Genomic DNA, 18,929 nt, shown 5'->3' with positions numbered 1-18,929 from the left:
AACCATTGTCAGTTAACACAGTTCGTCACTACATGAACAAGTGCAAGTTAAATCTCTACCATGCAAAGCAAAAGCCATACATCAACAACATCCAGACACGCCGCCGCCTTCTCTGGGCCCAAGCTCATTTGAAAGTGTGCTGTGGTCTGATGAGTCCACATTTCAAATTGGTTTTGGAAATCATGGACATCATGTCCTCTGGATAAAAGAGGAAAAAGACCATCCAGATTGTTACCAGTGCAAAGTTGAAAAGCCAGCATCTGTGATGTTTTGGGGGTGTGTTAGTGCCCATGGCATGGCCAGCTTACACATCTGTGATGGCACCATCAGTGCTGAAAGGTACATCCAGGTTTTGGAGCAACACATGCTGCCATCCAAGCAACATCTTTTTCAGCGACGTACCTGCTTATTTCAGCAAGACAATGGCAAGCCACATTCTGCACGTGTTACAACAGTGTGGCTTCTTAGTAAAAGAGTGCAGGTACTAGACTGGCCTGCCTGCAGTCCAGACCTGTCGCCCATCGAAAATGTGTGCTGCATTATGAAGCGCAAAATACGACAACGGAGACCCCGGACTGTTGAACAACTGAAGTCGTACATCAAGCAAGAATGGGAAAGAATTCCACCTACAAAGCTTGAAAAGTAATGTCCTCAGTTCCCAAATGCTTATTGAGTGTTGTTAGAAGGAAAGGTGATGTAACACAGTGGTAAACATACCACTGTCCCAGCTTTTTTGAAACGTATTGCAGGCATCCATTTCAAAATAGCAAATATTTGCACAAAAACAATATAAAGTTTATCAGTTTGAACATTAAATATATCATTAAATACACAACATCCCAACATCATTGGAAATGTGGTTGTACTGTCATCAACACTTTGAAAAAGTTGTCATTCTCTGTTATGCTGCGTTTACACATAACGATAACAAGTCACAATTGCCATGAAGTACGAGGTCTGTTAGAAAAGTATCGGACCTTTTTATTTTTTTCAAAAACCATATGGATTTGAATCACGTGTGATTGCATCAGCCAAGCTTGAACCTTCTTGCGCATGCGTGAGTTTTTTCACGCTTGTCGGTTGCGTCATTCGCCTGTGAGCAGGCTTTGAGTGAGCACTGGTCCACCCCTCTTGTCGTTAAGGAAATGGCGGAATGATTTGGAGATTTGCTGCATCAATTTTTTCCTGAAACTGTGAGAGACCTCCAGGTGGACACCATTCGGAAAATTAATATGGCTTTCAGGGACGATTTTATGGGGATTACACAGATTAAGGAGTGCTCCAGCCAGTTTAAAGACCGCCCATAGCGTCTGAGAGCGTGGCGCGCTCCGAGCGCTGATCGACAGGCTGACACCCCGCTGAAACAACCAGATCATTTCCAACGTGAAGGCTTTGTTGATCCGGGATGTCGTCTGACTTTCACAAAAAGGCAGAAGGCATGGACATCAGCATTTTTTCGGCACATTCCACTGTTACAGGAGTTTATTTCATGGAAAAAGAAGTGGATGAATGCGCCACCATGCCGCTCCTCCGCACATCTGTCTCAATGTGCCGAAAAAGTGCTGATGTCCACGTCTTCCGCAATTCCTGTGCTAGTCAGACGACATACCGGATCAAGACAGCGTCCAGTATAGAAATGAACGGCACATTCCACTGTTACAGGAGTTTTTGTCATGGAAAGAGGAGCGGAGGAATCCAGCGCGTCGCGGCGGAGCCGCATGACGCAAAGCAACGCCGTGATGAAGCCAATCACACGTGATTCAAATCCATATGGTTTTTGAAAAAAATTAAAAAGTCCGATACTTTTCTAACAGACCTCGTATGCATTCTTGCCCGTGGATCATGAATGTGATGTTTCGGGGCAGAGACATCAGGTGTCCTCAGGAACTGCTGCAACCTGTTACCACGAGTTAAGATTAATGGCACGTGTTGCTGGCGAATTATCAGGAACCATTACGCAAGGTCAAGAATAATGTTCTGCGCCGTTGCCCGCTGTTCCCCGCATCTTTACGTTCTGTCACATTGTGAATGAGGCAAATTGTCTCCACGCACACACACACACACACACACACACCCATAGTCATCCATCAGCTGCTGAACAATTCAGATCGCTCCAGTTTGCTCCTCAAAATCCACAGCAGACGAACTTTGTGATTGCATGTTTAGTTGGGCTCTGTGCCATGGAGTGGTACAGAAAGGAGGAGGAGACAGAGAGAGCAAGATGTGTGGCTTCACGCAGCTCTCATCTCGTGCTTTTTATAAACAGTCGGGCTCATTTGCGTGGCCAGCACGAATGTAGAGCACATGCAACAAACTCTAAGATGTAGTTGAGGTGGAAAAAGCTCGAAAGGGTCATTATCTGTATAAGGAGATATGAAGTAATTACTAGTATTATATGAAGTTAGCAAAGTAGCAAATTAGCCATGAGACATACTGCTCCAACAGTGACTTCAGCACACATTTTGGGTATTCAACGGCATTTGTACACGGCTGCCCAAATGTCTCTCTCGTCCGACTGCACCTCCAAGTTTGGCTTTTTTCCTCATTTGCACTGATTCAGCCTCATTTGTGTTCATTTGTGCTAAGTGTGACGGGGGCTTCAGCAAAATTAAGTGGTTTGAAGGAAATTTTCAGAAAAGCGCAATGGACTATGGATCTTGGGAAGTTAATACTTTCCTAAATAGTTTACATAAGATGTAAATAATTTTCTTTTCTTGAATTACTTATTTTTTAAATGGCTTTAATGACACTGACATAAACATTCTTGTCAGTGAAAATGATTTAATTACAGATGTTGTCGAAGTGCTTTCTGTGCAATGCCAGCTGTTTTGACTGGGCAGCTGCTCACTACTGCCAACTGCTGTTTTGTAGAATTTGGTGTGAAATTGTTTGGTGTGTTTTTCCAGTTTGTGCATTCTGAGAAACCAACCTTTCTCAAATTTGCACCCAGTGACTCAAAACTTCACACATTCTTCAGAAATGCTGGTTTCTTAGAATGCAAAAGATAGAGAACCACACCGTACTTTTTCTGGATCAGGGTCAACACCTCACAATCACCCATTGAATTTGGACTGGTTTGATAGTGATTTTACAACACTTTAGGCAACTTTAAAGTAGATATTATCTACCTTATTTCTCAGCTATTATAATGGTTAAGTGGTTTTAAGTGTATTATCTAAATTTGTGATAATTTGTCAAAAATGTAGTGAATATGTTTGGATTTGTTACTCAAACAGTTTAAAATGTTTGGTTCTGAAGAAATCCTGACATTGTGAGCATTTTTACTGCTTTCTAAAATCTTTTAGGCTCACCACTTAATTGGTTCATTGTAAAAATGAATAAGTCAATCAATCAATCAATCAATTTTTTTATATAGCGCCAAATCACAACAAACAGTTGCCCCAAGGCGCTTTATATTGTAAGGCAAGGCCATACAATAATTATGTAAAACCCCAACGGTTTTACATAATAGTGAAAGGTAAGTCACTTTATAAAATAAAATAGTGGATGAGTTAAACCCTATAACCCAATTTGAGTGGGGGGGGAGTATTACTTTTAGACATTGAAGATATCTTAAAGTGTTGGGTTACTGTGTTTAAACACCTTCTGGTTGTTTCAAAGTGATCTTTTTTGCTGGATGCAGTACCCTAAAATTGACTCTGTGGACTTTTCAGTGTTTTCAGCCAACCCTGCCATGGGCCAAATGCAATCATTTGTGGAACACCGATCGCTGCATCGAGGACACCTACCGCAAAAACAAAACTCACTGGCTTCCCGGCAATGCCTCAAACTTCACCTCCCCTGTCACTGAATTCTGGGAGTGAGTTTAATGTTTAATTAAACCACACACACACACACACACACACACACACACACACACACACACACACACACACACACACACACACACACACACACACACACACACACACACACAGTATTAGCTGTAATATCTTACAAACACATATGTGTTTGTATATGTATGTACGTATATGTATATATGTTTGTAAAATGATATTTTCAAGTGTAAAACATGCTTGTTAAGAATCTTTTGGATTTTATTTAAAAAAAAAAGAACAGTTTCAAAAACACAAGCCTTTTTTACTTTCTTTAAAATGTTTTTTTTTCCCCAATGCAGAAGTCTAAATGTTTCTAAAACCTGCCAAATATTTTTGATAGTTAGCTGTGAGAAAATGTATCTGCACCAATGCTTTGGTCTCTCTGTCGCAAGTTTAACAGGAACTAAAAGAAAACAGGAAGTACAGTTAATGCATGAGAATTTCAACAGTTTTATCGTTTAATATTATAGGAACAAACCCGAAGACAAGATAAAATATTTCTCTCCACTGTTTTCACTCATTGATATCACGAGTATGCTGGATTGTTGGTCACCCAACTAACGTAACGTAAAAATTCATCCAGAAGGGTGCGCTCATTGAGAAGAATTTTTCTGCACAGTCTTTTAATGTTATGAGCTGTTGAATCAAAGATCACTGCCAGATATTGGTGCCATTTCTTTTGCAGTGTTCAGCTTTGTTAGTTTATTCACATTATTCAACGGAATTAAATTTTATTTATTGAAATGTGTATATATATATATATATATATATATATATATATATATATATATATATGTATATATAGAAAAGATTCAAATTTATTTTTTTAAATTTGAATTTTAAAAAATAAATTTGAATCTTTTCTCATCAGACCAGAGAATTTTGTTTCTCGTAGTCTGAAAGTCCTTCGGGTGCCTTTTGTCAAACTCCAGGTGGGCTTCCATGTGCTTTTTACTAAGGATTGACTTCTGTCTGGCCACTCTACCATACAGGCCTGATTGGTGGATTGCTGCAGACATGGTTGCCTTTCTTGGTCACCTCCTTCCCTAAGGTCCTTCTCCCCCGATCACTTAGTTTAGATGGGCAGCCAGCTCTGGGAAGAGTCCTGGAGATCAGAAATTCTTCCATTTGCAGATAATGGATGCCACCGTGCTCATTGGGACCTTTGAAGCAGCAGAAATGTTTCTGTAGCCTTTCCCAGATTTGTGCCTCCAGACAATCCCGTCTCAGAGGTCTACAGACAATTCCTTTGACTTCATGCTTGGTTTGTGATCTGACATGCACCGTCAACTGTGGGACCTTATATGTAGACAGGTGTGTGTCAAACCAAATCATGTCCAATCAACTGAATTTAGGCCAGGTGGACTCCAATTAAGCTGTAGAAACATCTCAAGGATGAACAGTGGAAACAGGATACACCTGAGCTCAATTCTGAGCTTCATGGCAAAGGCTGTGAATACTTACGTACACGTGATTTCTTAGTTTATCAATTGAATTGAATTGAATTGAATTGAATTTATTAGACACCCATGCAACAAAGTTTTACTCATATACAACAACAGAACTCATAAACAAAGTAGTCAAAGAAAAAAGACAGTAAGAAAAAAATAAACAATGTACACGGTGCCTAAAGGCGTAGGCAGAAGTAAAGCTTATCAATGCCTACACCCCTCCATGAATCAAATCAAACCAGACATATGTGCCTGTTCATAAATGTTCATTTCTAAACAAAATCTGAAAAACAGCAGCTCAAAATTACAATTAAAAGAAAACAAATATTTTCCAAACAGCTCCCAATACAAACTGGTTACCACCTACATATTTCAGTAGAAAAGATTCAACACCTTCATACAACACAACTCAACCACTTTCATCTAATACATATCTGGAAAATACCATTTCTTTGTATAAATATTTGAATCAGTTGATATCTGGACATTGTTTGAGGTTCTCAGGTAGATTATTCCATTTTTTAGGACCACAAATGGAGACACAGAAGCATTTCCTGGTTGTCCTAATGCCAGTAATTTTAAAATGATACAAACCCCTTAAATTATACATTCTTTCTCTTTGTGTAAAATATTCTTGAATTCTAAATGGTAATTGCTTATTTTGTGCTTTATACATCAATTGAACAGTCTTGAATGAAATCATATCAAGTTTTAATATCTTCAATTTAATGAACAATGGATTTGTACGATCCCGATACCCTGCATTGTGAATTATTCTTAATGCTCTTTTTTGAATGATGAATAATGGTTGCACTGTAGTTTTATAGTTATTGCCCCAGACTTCAGCACAGTACGTAAAATAAGGTGCAGTCAATGTACAATACAGAGTGTGTAGTGATTTGCCATCAAGAATGTGCTTTACCTTATTTAATACTGCAATACTTTTGGGTGTTTTCTTTTGAATATGTTGAATCTGAACTTTCCAGTAAATTCAATCATCAATAATCATACCTAGCAACTTATTCTCTTTGACACATGTATGTTTACCCCAAGTATATTCAACTGTATATGTACATCCTTTTTATAATTTCCAAATAACATCATTTTAGTTTTAGACCAATTTAGTGACAGTTTGTTAATATCAAACCAACTCTTCAACTTTAATATTTCAATTCTTAAATCGAATAATAACTGTTGCAAATTCTCTCCTGAACAAATCTAATTTGTGTCATTATTATTGTTATTATTATTATCTTTAATTAATTTGCAAAAATCATTGTCATTATGGGATATTGTGTGTAGAATTGTGAGGGGAAAAATCATTTCATCCCTTTTGGAATTTTGCTGCAACATAAGCAAATGTGGAAAAAGTGAAGCGCTGTGAATACTTTCTGGTTGCACTGTATTGGCACACAATGAAGGTACATCAGACTGCAGCATTTTACATTTCATAATCTCTGTCTTTATTTTTTCTTTTTCTTTTTTTGCAGGCACAATGTGCTGGGTATCACAACTGGTATAGATGTGATGGGTAATGTTAAATGGGATTTAGCTTTTTGCTTGCTGCTTGTCTGGGTCATCTGCTTCTTCTGCATCTGGAAAGGAGTCAAGTCCACCGGCAAGGTAACGACATTTGATTGATGTCCAAAGTTGTCTTATTTTCTGCTGATTATTATTATACACCCTCGTCCAAGTGATTTCTCTTCACGTCCACCTGTTTTCTGAAACAGCCTTCCAGCTAACAGTCACCCACAAACAAACAAACGAACCATGCTTAATCTACAGTAGTTAACGCACTGAGGCCTATCCCAGCAATCATTGGGTCACCATTGGACATGCTGCCAGTCTATCATAGGGTCAGTTTAGAGGCGGTCAATTAAGAGTCAACAGTTCAGTGGGAGATACCGGCGCACTCCACAAAACACGGAGAGAATATGCAAACTCCACACAGAAAAGACCAGCTGGGTAGCAATCCCCCATGACCTTCTTGCTGTGCAGCAACAGTGCTAACCACTGAGGCACCATGCTGCACTATTTATGGATATATTATGTAATTTGTTATTTATGTTAGCTATATTATTTAATGGTAAAAGCACCTTGAAAATGGGTCAGGGAAGAATTATTGCCCCAAGTGGAGGACTTCAGGTATCACAGGTCTTATTCACAAGTAGGGATAAGATGGTGCTTAAGATCAATAGATTGATCAGCACTGTGTCTCAGGTCTTGCTGAGACTTTAGCAGACCATCATAGTGAGGAAACATCTGAGCTAGAAAAGGGACGCTATTGATTTACCAGTCAGTTTATGCTCTGATCCTCACCTATGGTCATGAACTTTGGGTCAAGAACAAGGTCACGGATGCAAGCAGTGGAAATTAGATTTCTCAGTCAGGAATCTGGGTTTACACTCAAGGACCGGGTGAGAAGCTGAGGTGGTTCAGACATCTGGCAAGGATGCCTCTGGTTTTCTAACATGGAAGGTGTTCCAGACAAGTCCAAGTGGAAGGAGGCTGTGTGGAAGACCCAGGACATGCTGGAGAGATTAGAACTCCTAGCTGACCATGGAATGCTAAAGATGAGCTTCTAAACCTGGTCAATGATAGGGTGGGACGAACTGCTTGGGATAGGACTGGGATAAGACTCCAGACTGCATACCAGTGCTGTTGGTTCTAATCCAATAATTCATAAATTTGTAATGTTAATATAAAATAACTGTGCAAACAAAGAAACAAATCTGTACAAGTATCAGGATAGATGATACCCTCAGAAAAATACCCAAAGGAACCATTTATGTTTGACAGCTTCCACAGCATCAACTCCTCATTTCAACACCACAAGCGGCTCGATCAATTAGAGGCAGCTCCTTTTACTGCCTCAAGACGGCTTAGCCGCCGTTAGTTACCCCCTGGCAGATCCCGAGCAGCCGGGAAAGCAGGCCGACTGGGTGACTGTGAGGAGGAAGCGTAGCCCTAAACAGAAGCCCCGTGTACACCGCCAACCCGTTCACATCTCTAACCGTTTTTCCCCACTCGACGACACACCCGCCGAGGATCAAACTCTGGTTATTGGCGACTCTGTTTTGCGAAATGTGAAGTTAGCGACACCAGCAACCATAGTCAATTGTCTTCCAGGGGCCAGAGCAGGCGACATTGAAGGAAATTTGAAACTGCTGGCTAAGGCTAAGCGTAAATTTGGTAAGATTGTAATTCACGTCGGCAGTAATGACACCCGGTTACGCCAATCGGAGGTCACTAAAATTAACATTAAATCGGTGTGTAACTTTGCAAAAACAATGTCGGACTCTGTAGTTTTCTCTGGGCCCCTCCCCAATCAGACCGGGAGTGACATGTTTAGCCGCATGTTCTCCTTGAATTGCTGGCTGTCTGAGTGGTGTCCAAAAAATGAGGTGGGCTTCATAGATAATTGGCAAAGCTTCTGGGGAAAACCTGGTCTTGTTAGGAGAGACGGTATCCATCCCACTTTGGATGTAGCAGCTCTCATTTCTAGAAATCTGGCCAATTTTCTTAAATCCTCCAAACCGTGACTATCCAGGGTTGGGACCAGGAAGCAGAGTTGTAGTCTTACACACCTCTCTGCAGCTTCTCTCCCCCTGCCATCCCCTCATTACCCCATCCCCGTAGAGACGGTGCCTGCTCCCAGACTACCAATAACCAGCAAAAATCTATTTAAGCATAAAAATTAAAAAAGAAAAAATAATATAGCACCTTCAACTGCACTACAGACTAAAACAGTTAAATGTGGTCTATTAAACATTAGGTCTCTCTCTTCTAAGTCCCTGTTGGTAAATGATATAATAATTGATCAACATATTGATTTATTCTGCCTTACAGAAACCTGGTTACAGCAGGATGAATATGTTAGTTTAAATGAGTCAACACCCCCGAGTCACACTAACTGTCAGAATGCTCGTAGCATGGGCCGGGGCGGAGGATTAGCAGCAATCTTCCATTCCAGCTTATTAATTAATCAAAAACCCAGACAGAGCTTTAATTCATTAGAAAGCTTGACTCTTAGTCTTGTCCATCCAAATTGGAAGTCCCAAAAACCAGTTTTATTTGTTATTATCTATCGTCCACCTGGTCGTTACTGTGAGTTTCTCTGTGAATTTTCAGACCTTTTGTCTGACTTAGTGCTTAGCTCAGATAAGATAATTATAGTGGGCGATTTTAACATCCACACAGATGCTGAGAATGACAGACACTGCATTTAATCTATTATTAGACTCTATTGGCTTTGCTCAAAAAGTAAATGAGTCCACCCACCACTTTAATCATATCTTAGATCTTGTTCTGACTTATGGTATGGAAATAGAAGACTTAACAGTATTCCCTGAAAACTCCCTTCTGTCTGATCATTTCTTAATAACATTTACATTTACTCTGATGGACTACCCAGCAGTGGGGAATAAGTTTCATTACACTAGAAGTCTTTCAGAAAGCGCTGTAACTAGGTTTAAGGATATGATTCCTTCTTTATGTTCTCTAATGCCATATACCAACACAGTGCAGAGTAGCTACCTAAACTCTGTAAGTGAGATAGAGTATCTCGTCAATAGTTTTACATCCTCATTGAAGACAACTTTGGATGCTGTAGCTCCTCTAAAAAAGAGAGCTTTAAATCAGAAGTGCCTGACTCCGTGGTATAACTCACAAACTCGTAGCTTAAAGCAGATAACCCGTAAGTTGGAGAGGAAATGGCGTCTCACTAATTTAGAAGATCTTCACTTAGCCTGGAAAAAGAGTCTGTTGCTCTATAAAAAAAGCCCTCCGTAAAGCTAGGACATCTTTCTACTCATCACTAATTGAAGAAAATAAGAACAACCCCAGGTTTCTTTTCAGCACTGTAGCCAGGCTGACAAAGAGTCAGAGCTCTATTGAGCTGAGTATTCCATTAACTTTAACTAGTAATGACTTCATGACTTTCTTTGCTAACAAAATTTTAACTATTAGAGAAAAAATTACTCATAACCATCCCAAAGACGTATCGTTATCTTTGGCTGCTTTCAGTGATGCCGGTATTTGGTTAGACTCTTTCTCTCCGATTGTTCTGTCTGAGTTATTTTCATTAGTTACTTCATCCAAACCATCAACATGTTTATTAGACCCCATTCCTACCAGGCTGCTCAAGGAAGCCCTACCATTATTTAATGCTTCGATCTTAAAATGATCAATCTATCTTTGTTAGTTGGCTATGTACCACAGCGTTTTAAGGTGGCAGTAATTAAACCATTACTTAAAAAGCCATCACTTGACCCAGCTATCTTAGCTAATTATAGGCCAATCTCCAACCTTCCTTTTCTCTCAAAAATTCTTGAAAGGGTAGTTGTAAAACAGCTAACTGATCATCTGCAGAGGAATGGTCTATTTGAAGAGTTTCAGTCAGATTTTAGAATTCATCATAGTACAGAAACAGCATTAGTGAAGGTTACAAATGATCTTATGGCCTCGGACAGTGGACTCATCTCTGTGCTTGTTCTGTTAGACCTCAGTGCTGCTTTTGATACTGTTGACCATAAAATTTTATTACAGAGATTAGAGCATGCCATAGGTATTAAAGGCACTGCGCTGCGGTGGTTTGAATCATATTTGTCTAATAGATTACAATTTGTTCATGTAAATGGGGAATCTTCTTCACAGACTAAAGTTAATTATGGAGTTCCACAAGGTTCTGTGCTAGGACCAATTTTATTCACTTTATACATGCTTCCCTTAGGCAGTATTATTAGACGGTATTGCTTAAATTTTCATTGTTACGCAGATGATACCCAGCTTTATCTATCCATGAAGCCAGAGGACACACACCAATTAGCTAAACTGCAGGATTGTCTTACAGACATAAAGACATGGATGACCTCTAATTTCCTGCTTTTAAACTCAGATAAAACTGAAGTTATTGTACTTGGCCCTACAAATCTTAGAAACATGGTGTCTAACCAGATCCTTACTCTGGACGGCATTACCCTGACCTCTAGTAATACTGTGAGAAATCTTGGAGTCATTTTTGATCAGGATATGTCATTCAAAGCGCATATTAAACAAATATGTAGGACTGCTTTTTTGCATTTACGCAATATCTCTAAAATCAGAAAGGTCTTGTCTCAGAGTGATGCTGAAAAACTAATTCATGCATTTATTTCCTCTAGGCTGGACTATTGTAATTCATTATTATCAGGTTGTCCTAAAAGTTCCCTAAAAAGCCTTCAGTTAATTCAAAATGCTGCAGCTAGAGTACTGACGGGGACTAGAAGGAGAGAGCATATCTCACCCATATTGGCCTCTCTTCATTGGCTTCCTGTTAATTCTAGAATAGAATTTAAAATTCTTCTTCTTACTTATAAGGTTTTGAATAATCAGGTCCCATCTTATCTTAGGGACCTCGTAGTACCATATCACCCCAATAGAGCGCTTCGCTCTCAGACTGCAGGCTTACTTGTAGTTCCTAGGGTTTGTAAGAGTAGAATGGGAGGCAGAGCCTTCAGCTTTCAGGCTCCTCTCCTGTGGAACCAGCTCCCAATTCAGATCAGGGAGACAGACACCCTCTCTACTTTTAAGATTAGGCTTAAAACTTTCCTTTTTGCTAAAGCTTATACTTAGGGCTGGATCAGGTGACCCTGAACCATCCCTTAGTTATGCTGCTATAGACGTAGACTGCTGGGGGGTTCCCATGATGCACTGTTTCTTTCTGTTTTTGCTCTGTATGCACCACTCTGCATTTAATTATTAGTGATCGATCTCTGCTCCCCTCCACAGCATGTCTTTTTCCTGGTTCTCTCCCTCAGCCCCAACCAGTCCCAGCAGAAGACTGCCCCTCCCTGAGCCTGGTTCTGCTGGAGGTTTCTTCCTGTTAAAAGGGAGTTTTTCCTTCCCACTGTAGCCAAGTGCTTGCTCACAGGGGGTCGTTTTGACCGTTGGGGTTTTACATAATTATTGTATGGCCTTGCCTTACAATATAAAGCGCCTTGGGGCAACTGTTTGTTGTGATTTGGCGCTATATAAAAAAATTGATTGATTGATTGATTGATTGATTGATCTGGTTTGTTTTATGTTTTCTGGTTGCCCAACTCTATCAAATGTGGTCACAGCAAATATTAACACTCTGCTCCAAATGGAAACAACCATGATTGAAACATGGCTTCAGGAAAATAGTTGACCATCCTTCTTATAAAATTTAAAACACACTGAGGATGTTTCTGTCCTTAACCGTCTGACCTTGCCGTCCTCTGTCTGATCTCCACTCAGGTCGTCTACTTCACGGCCACCTTCCCGTTTGTTATGCTCATTGTGTTGATGATTCGTGGTGTAACTCTGCCTGGTGCTGCCGAGGGTATCAAATTCTACCTGTACCCTGATATAGATCGTCTCAAAGACCCAGAGGTATGTGCACCCAGAGCTGTCTGAATGGTGAGGAGACTGGATTTATATAGTACAGTAATGCGTCACATTCACCCATTCACATGCACCCACACTGATGCCAGGGTACTGCCATGCATGGTGCCCAACTGCACACCGGGAGCAAAATGGGGATTGGACAGTGGTCTTTAGTGATTTTCAACAAATGATCCTCTGGTCACAAGACCTCGACCACCTGATGAAACTCATATCATAACTCTTCTGCCAATTCTGTCTCCTTCAAATCTAACCAAACATTATATGGTTATATCCTTACAAATATGTATCTGGTTACACGTGAAGAACTGAGAATGAAATACAGATAGTGACACTCTTTCTGGTATGATTAATTTGTAGAATTAATTTAAAACCAGTGGTACCATTACTACATATGCAATGTCTAACTATGGTCTCAGCACGTCAAGATGATGACACTACCTGGTTTAACTTTTTTCTTTTGGCCTTTAGCTGTTGTTGCACTTTCTGCAAATGTCACACTTTGTCCTTCTGTCGTACTGTAATAGAACAAGAAATGAATGTTGCCAACAAGGAGATGCAAAAGCCTTCTTGCAGACATTTTATAATTATTTTATACTCTTGAATTTAAAGGTAGGAAATTACTGACCATTCAGTTCCTCAGTGAATCCAGAAAGTCATCTAAATTCATAGTGTGGGAGAGATTATCTGCATTTATTGGCATATAAAGCTGAGTGTCATCAGCATAGCAATGAAAGGTTAATTCCATAGTGTCACAAAATCTGTCCAAGAAGTGCTATGTAGAGAGAGAATATCAGAGGGCCTAATTCACCTGCTGTACCCCATATTTTACTGGAACAAGTTAGCTAACAATGGTATACAAGACACAATGAGAGTGACTTGATAAGTATGATGTCAGAAATACCAAAATAACTATTCAGCATTTTCAATAATATACGATGATCAACTGTGTCAAATGCTATATTAAGATTAGGGATGGGTATCGGGAACCAGTTCCTTTCAGGCATCATTAAAAAAATTACTCTATCCATTGACTTCAATAGCCTTTTTGCTTAACGATTCCCTTATCGGTCTTTCAGAGTGGCCGTTCTTTTGGGGGGGTGTTTGTCAGGAAAATTATAATTTCTCTACATTGATTACAGACCCTGCAGTGGGTCTGTAATCAACCGTTTCTGCAGCGCGGCTTCGCTTTGAACCTTGAATCAATGAAGCAGTGCTTGATCTGCTGCTTCGTTGGTTCTTTGTTTTATTTTGCATGTTCTTAATTTTTCCCCGCTAAAACCCTAAAGAGCATATGTCTGTGAGTAATATTTACCTTTTCATGTTAAACCGACCTGTTATGGTCTTCTTAAACAGTTGACAGATGTATTTTATAACTTAAAAATGGGACTGATGCTAACGCGCTAGCATGTCTATGGCGTTTTCAATGTTAAAGTTAACATTAAGCTGTTTGCATCTCAGCACATTTGTGTGCATGTGTTTTCTGTATAATAATTAATGGCTCAGTGTTTGTTGTCGTAAGAGTCAAATGTATTACAAATTGTAATTTTTTTATTATATATTAATAATAATAATAGCAACAACAACAATAACAGTAATAATAACTAATAATGCTACAATACAATTTTAGAGAAAGAGACAAAAAGAACCTGGTTAAACAGAACAGGAAAGATAAAACTAACTAACAATGAACATAAATAAATAAATAAATATAGAAATAAATAACTGTTTCCTGTGAACACCTAGTGACTCTTACACCTCCACTTCATCCCTGTTTTATTTAAGTTTAATGACAATTTGTTTCGGTCAAACCATGTTTTCAATTTGTTAATTTGTTCAGTGATTTCCTCCAGAACTATCTGCCAAGCTAGAAAACTGTTGCATCCTAGTAAGAGCAGAATACTACTGGAATGAATTTGAATAAGTAAAGTTGGGTTTTTTTCTCACCTAAATGGATGCTGCACTCACTGCAGTTTATTGTCTGGAATAGTGTTGGGAAAGTGTAGGTACACGGACCCACAACAGGGGGCGCAAATGAACGGACAATGGAGGAAGTCAAATAACAACACTTTACTGTTGTGAATGGGCACAACAAATACAACAGATTACAACAATGGACAAAAAGCCAAATCACAAAAGGTGTCGTGTGGGCAGGCTCGAAGATAGGAGACGTCTGTCCAAAGCAGAACCGGAACCACACGATTTCTTCCGCCACCAGACCCCGGGAATACTGGAGCCGCCAAGTCCCGAATTCCCAGGTGGCCACTGCCTCCGCGTGTCGGACCTGGTACTGCTGGCGAGGAACAAAGAAACAATTAAATGTGGGCGCGTTTGCACCCAGCAATCCGCACGGCAGGAAAACTACCTCCACCTCTCGTTGGAAAAGGAGTCTGTTATACAACGCACAAAAGTCACAAAAGGTTACTGTCACACAGTTAGCTGAGAATGTTACCTTCCAGGTAGAACGATATCTCGGCAAAGAGGTGGAGACGTCGTCCTGCTGATGTACCCCTGCTGATTGGTAACAGCTGTTGCAGGTGATGCGTGACAGCTGTCACCCTGGCTGCTCCTGTGAGGCGGCTGCGCCCTCTGGTGCCTGGAGCCCGCACTCCAGGCAGGGCGCCCTCTGGTGGTGGGCCAGCAGTACCTCCTCTTCTGGCGGCCCACACAACAAATAGTCCCAGATTGCATTCAGAGCTTCTAGAATGCAAACATTTTCCTGCGGGTGGTGTTTGGGGGGGTAATTTTAGGTTGCACCTTTTTTTGTTTTTCACCACTTTCTTCCCTGAATATGTCAATCGTGAGTCACCTTTTGTGTGGATTAAAGTCACTAACTGGGACTTATGTCTTGTTGCGAGAAAGAAGCGAGAATCGTCCTCCATTCTGTTCACACAGATCCAAACGCTGCGCGGCTCTCTGCCGACTCAAGTTAGAATGATAGAGTCCTGTCGGAATGAATAACTTCAAAGCGAAATGCCGTTTAAATCAAATGACACCTATTTCCAAACGTAATACAAACAAACTGCAATCGATCAAAACATTTTGGTTTTTTTTCCCTCCCAAAATGAAACGTCCTGTGCTGACGTGCAGCAGCCGGCTGAGCTCAGCTCAGAGATACGGAGTGACATTCATGCCAAAAATGTCTGAAAGGAAATACTTTTGACAAAAACTACAGATTTTATTTTATTATTTTTTTAATTTATGTCCAGAGGTCAAAGATCCAATGACCAATTTAAAATGTCGTTGACATAAAAAACCTGTAAAGCCTACTTTTAGTACACAGAAAATTCATGAGAGGTATCGATAAGTGAATTGATAAGGAATCAGATCAATGAGCGGAATCGATAATGGCATCGATATCGATAAAATCTTATCAATACCCATCCCTAATTAAGATTCAACAATAGCAGTACTGTGGTAGTAGCTGCTTCTGTTACAAGTAGATCATTTGTCACTTTCGTAAGTGTTCTTTCTGTGCAGTGATGCATTCTAAATGCCTCTTAGTACTATGCACTTTTTAGCATGAAATGACAATTTCTATTTGACAGCCCAGTTCTGTAATGTCACACAGTCTTATCACGATTTTATAGATACACAAAACTTAGTATCATCTGCAAAAAGCTTGAGTCAACATAGAGCTTCTATTGGCATAAAATTTCTGAATTTACAAACGACAAGGAAACAAGAACATTTCCTTGTGGATTTCCACTTGTCACTTCAGTCCATGTATATTTTTAACCATTTAAAAAAAATCTGTGTTTGCTTTGAAATGATACTATCCATTCAGCAAACTGATCAAAACCAACTGACAAGATTTTACTTTCTTGATGGACAGTCAAAAGCTTTTTGAAAGTCTACATACAGTGCAGTCATTTCTTTTTCTTTTGCAAACAGTGAATTGTCAGGTTCATCTTCACATTACCACTGGATTTATTGCCCCAGCTACTCTTTATGTATCGATAATGTCACTGTGATCAGTAGGCCTCAGCCTTTGAGTCCCCGCATTCTTCTTGAACTCTGCAGGTGTGGATTGATGCCGGCACCCAGATCTTCTTTTCCTATGCCATCTGTTTGGGCGCCATGACTTCGTTGGGGAGCTACAACAAGTACAAATACAACTGCTACAGGTGAGGCATCAGTTTTCAGGGATGGGGTTAGCGGTCTGGAAGAGCAGGATGGGTTGTAACGGGGAGGGGGATGAAGGGATGGTTGTGTGTCATTAACAAATCCTCCTCATGACATATGTGTGACATAGGGACTGTTTGCTGCTGGGAGCCCTCAACAGTGGTACCAGTTTTGTGTCTGGCTTCGCAATATTTTCCGTCCTGGGCTTCATGGCACAAGAGCAAGGGGTGGACATTGCTGATGTGGCAGAGTCAGGTACGAGGGTTCTGAAAAGGCGGCAGTGGTGGTGGGCGCTGCTTCCTGGTTAACAAAATTAAGCAACAGTATTGACAACGAAAACAGCAACGAAACCCAAAAATGAACATTCAAATTTAAATGGATTTCTTGATTAATTACAAATGACGGCATCGGAATATCGAAGTTTCCGCAATCAAACACTCCGTGACAAAAGCAGAATGTGAGCGGGTGTGAACGAACTTTGGTGGATTGTTAGTGGTTCACGTTGGCAGGGTAGGAAGGATCAGGATTCTGAGGTCCACGTTGATGAAATGGTTCTTATTTTGAGAGATTAATCTTGGAGAAAGTTAATTTGGAGTTGAACATGAGGTTGAGTGAATCTTGTGCCAGTTATAATGTGTATGCATCACATTGATGTCACCATTGTTCCTGTCTGTTTGTGTTTTGCAGCGTTGTTGGTTGTTGCTTTTGTTTTTACACATAATTGACTGCAGATATGGCACGCCAATTTCAAATGTCATCTTGGCCACTCAATGAGGAAATTTAAAAGAATTCACATAATTACACGGGAAATGTGAACATTGTGACAATTTTAAGTATTGGCAAATTTGCATGAGGTATTATTCGTGGAAAAACATTCTTCGAAAATTTTCACTGAAAATTTCTTCTTCATAAATAAATCAATTGTACAGATTCTCTGGAGGTTTGATGATTTTAATGAGGAGACAAAGTCAGTAAAGTTTAAAGCAGAGGTTGTGGCTGGTTTTACAAAAAACATTGTGCAGTTTCATTGATGCCTGTGGCTTTCTTTCTTTTAAATTCAAAATTTCTCTTTAGTTAATGCTGGCAAACCAAGCTAGATCTGAAGATGATGCTTTGGGGCTTGTTTGGATTTATTTAATTCTCAACATTGTTATTCGATAGTCACAATAGCATTTTTTTCATCATACGTATCAACGAAATATTGCATTATTTGAAATGAAGAGTATTTTTACATGTTTAGCGAGTTTGCATAGGATTGCTGATGGAGGTAGACTGTTTGATTATGTTATGTTGACTTTAAAATTTTTGAACAGTGATTTATTCAGTCACAAACCATCTTGATTTTACAATAGACGCAAACATTGGCCAAAATAGCATTAAATGGTGTGGCTACAAAGTTAGCTATCCAATTATTTAAGCCATTTTGCAGTCCATGTATGACACTAGTAGAATGTAAAAAAATCATTCCCTTCAACAAATTATCTAGGTAGTTGCTGGCAAGTGAGTTAGTATACCCTGGTTGTAGAATGGCTTGGCAAGCTAGCTAGCTTAGCAGGTTAAGATGCACAGTAAACCTCACCTAAACTGTTATTGTATAAACTGGATATTCACCCTCACTGAACAAAAGGAAAAGTCACAGAACTTTTGTATGGTTTTCCATGTAATATACACCTTATATACCTGATTGTGTATAACGGATTTTCGCTCACATCGGCCAAAACGTCCCATCCAATTCAAATGCATTTGCATTAAAAAACCCTTGCATATACCCGACAGAACAGTCTGGATGTGTCCAGTAACAGAGGTATGAAATGAAGTTTAGCACTGACACTCACTAATTCGAGGAAAGCGGACACTGTATTTCTGTGATTAAAAGACCAGGCATTTATTTTTTTCAAACCATGCTCAAACATGGCACCTAAATGAGGCAGGGCGTAATTCAAGGCCGGTGATTATTAACAAATCCTGCTTGCTGCCGGCACTGTAATATGGCGTTATGTTTCACACATATCCCTGGGTGTGAAGAACAAAAGAGAACTGCTTTAGATCAGATCCCTCTGTGTGGCTGCAAAGCCTCCCTGTAGCCTGACGCATACCTGCGTGTACCGTA

The 18,929-nt window shown here is 39.9% G+C and overlaps 1 protein-coding gene across 1 annotated transcript in view; it reads left to right on the top strand.

Moving 5' to 3' along the window:
• The window catches only part of LOC117506465 (sodium- and chloride-dependent taurine transporter-like), a 110,666-nt gene that overhangs the window by 66,280 nt on the left and 25,457 nt on the right, over positions 1-18,929 (top strand). The window contains exons 5-9 of the mRNA XM_034165964.1: positions 3,675-3,820; positions 6,781-6,913; positions 12,548-12,682; positions 16,718-16,821; positions 16,950-17,074. Of these exons, the coding sequence (XP_034021855.1) occupies positions 3,675-3,820; positions 6,781-6,913; positions 12,548-12,682; positions 16,718-16,821; positions 16,950-17,074 (643 nt within the window). The remainder of the gene's footprint in view (positions 1-3,674; positions 3,821-6,780; positions 6,914-12,547; positions 12,683-16,717; positions 16,822-16,949; positions 17,075-18,929) is intronic.

The sequence above is a fragment of the Thalassophryne amazonica genome, chromosome 3 (genome assembly GCF_902500255.1).
Source record: "Thalassophryne amazonica chromosome 3, fThaAma1.1, whole genome shotgun sequence".
NCBI lineage: Eukaryota > Metazoa > Chordata > Actinopteri > Batrachoidiformes > Batrachoididae > Thalassophryne > Thalassophryne amazonica.
This window is presented reverse-complemented; position numbering and strand designations above follow the sequence as displayed.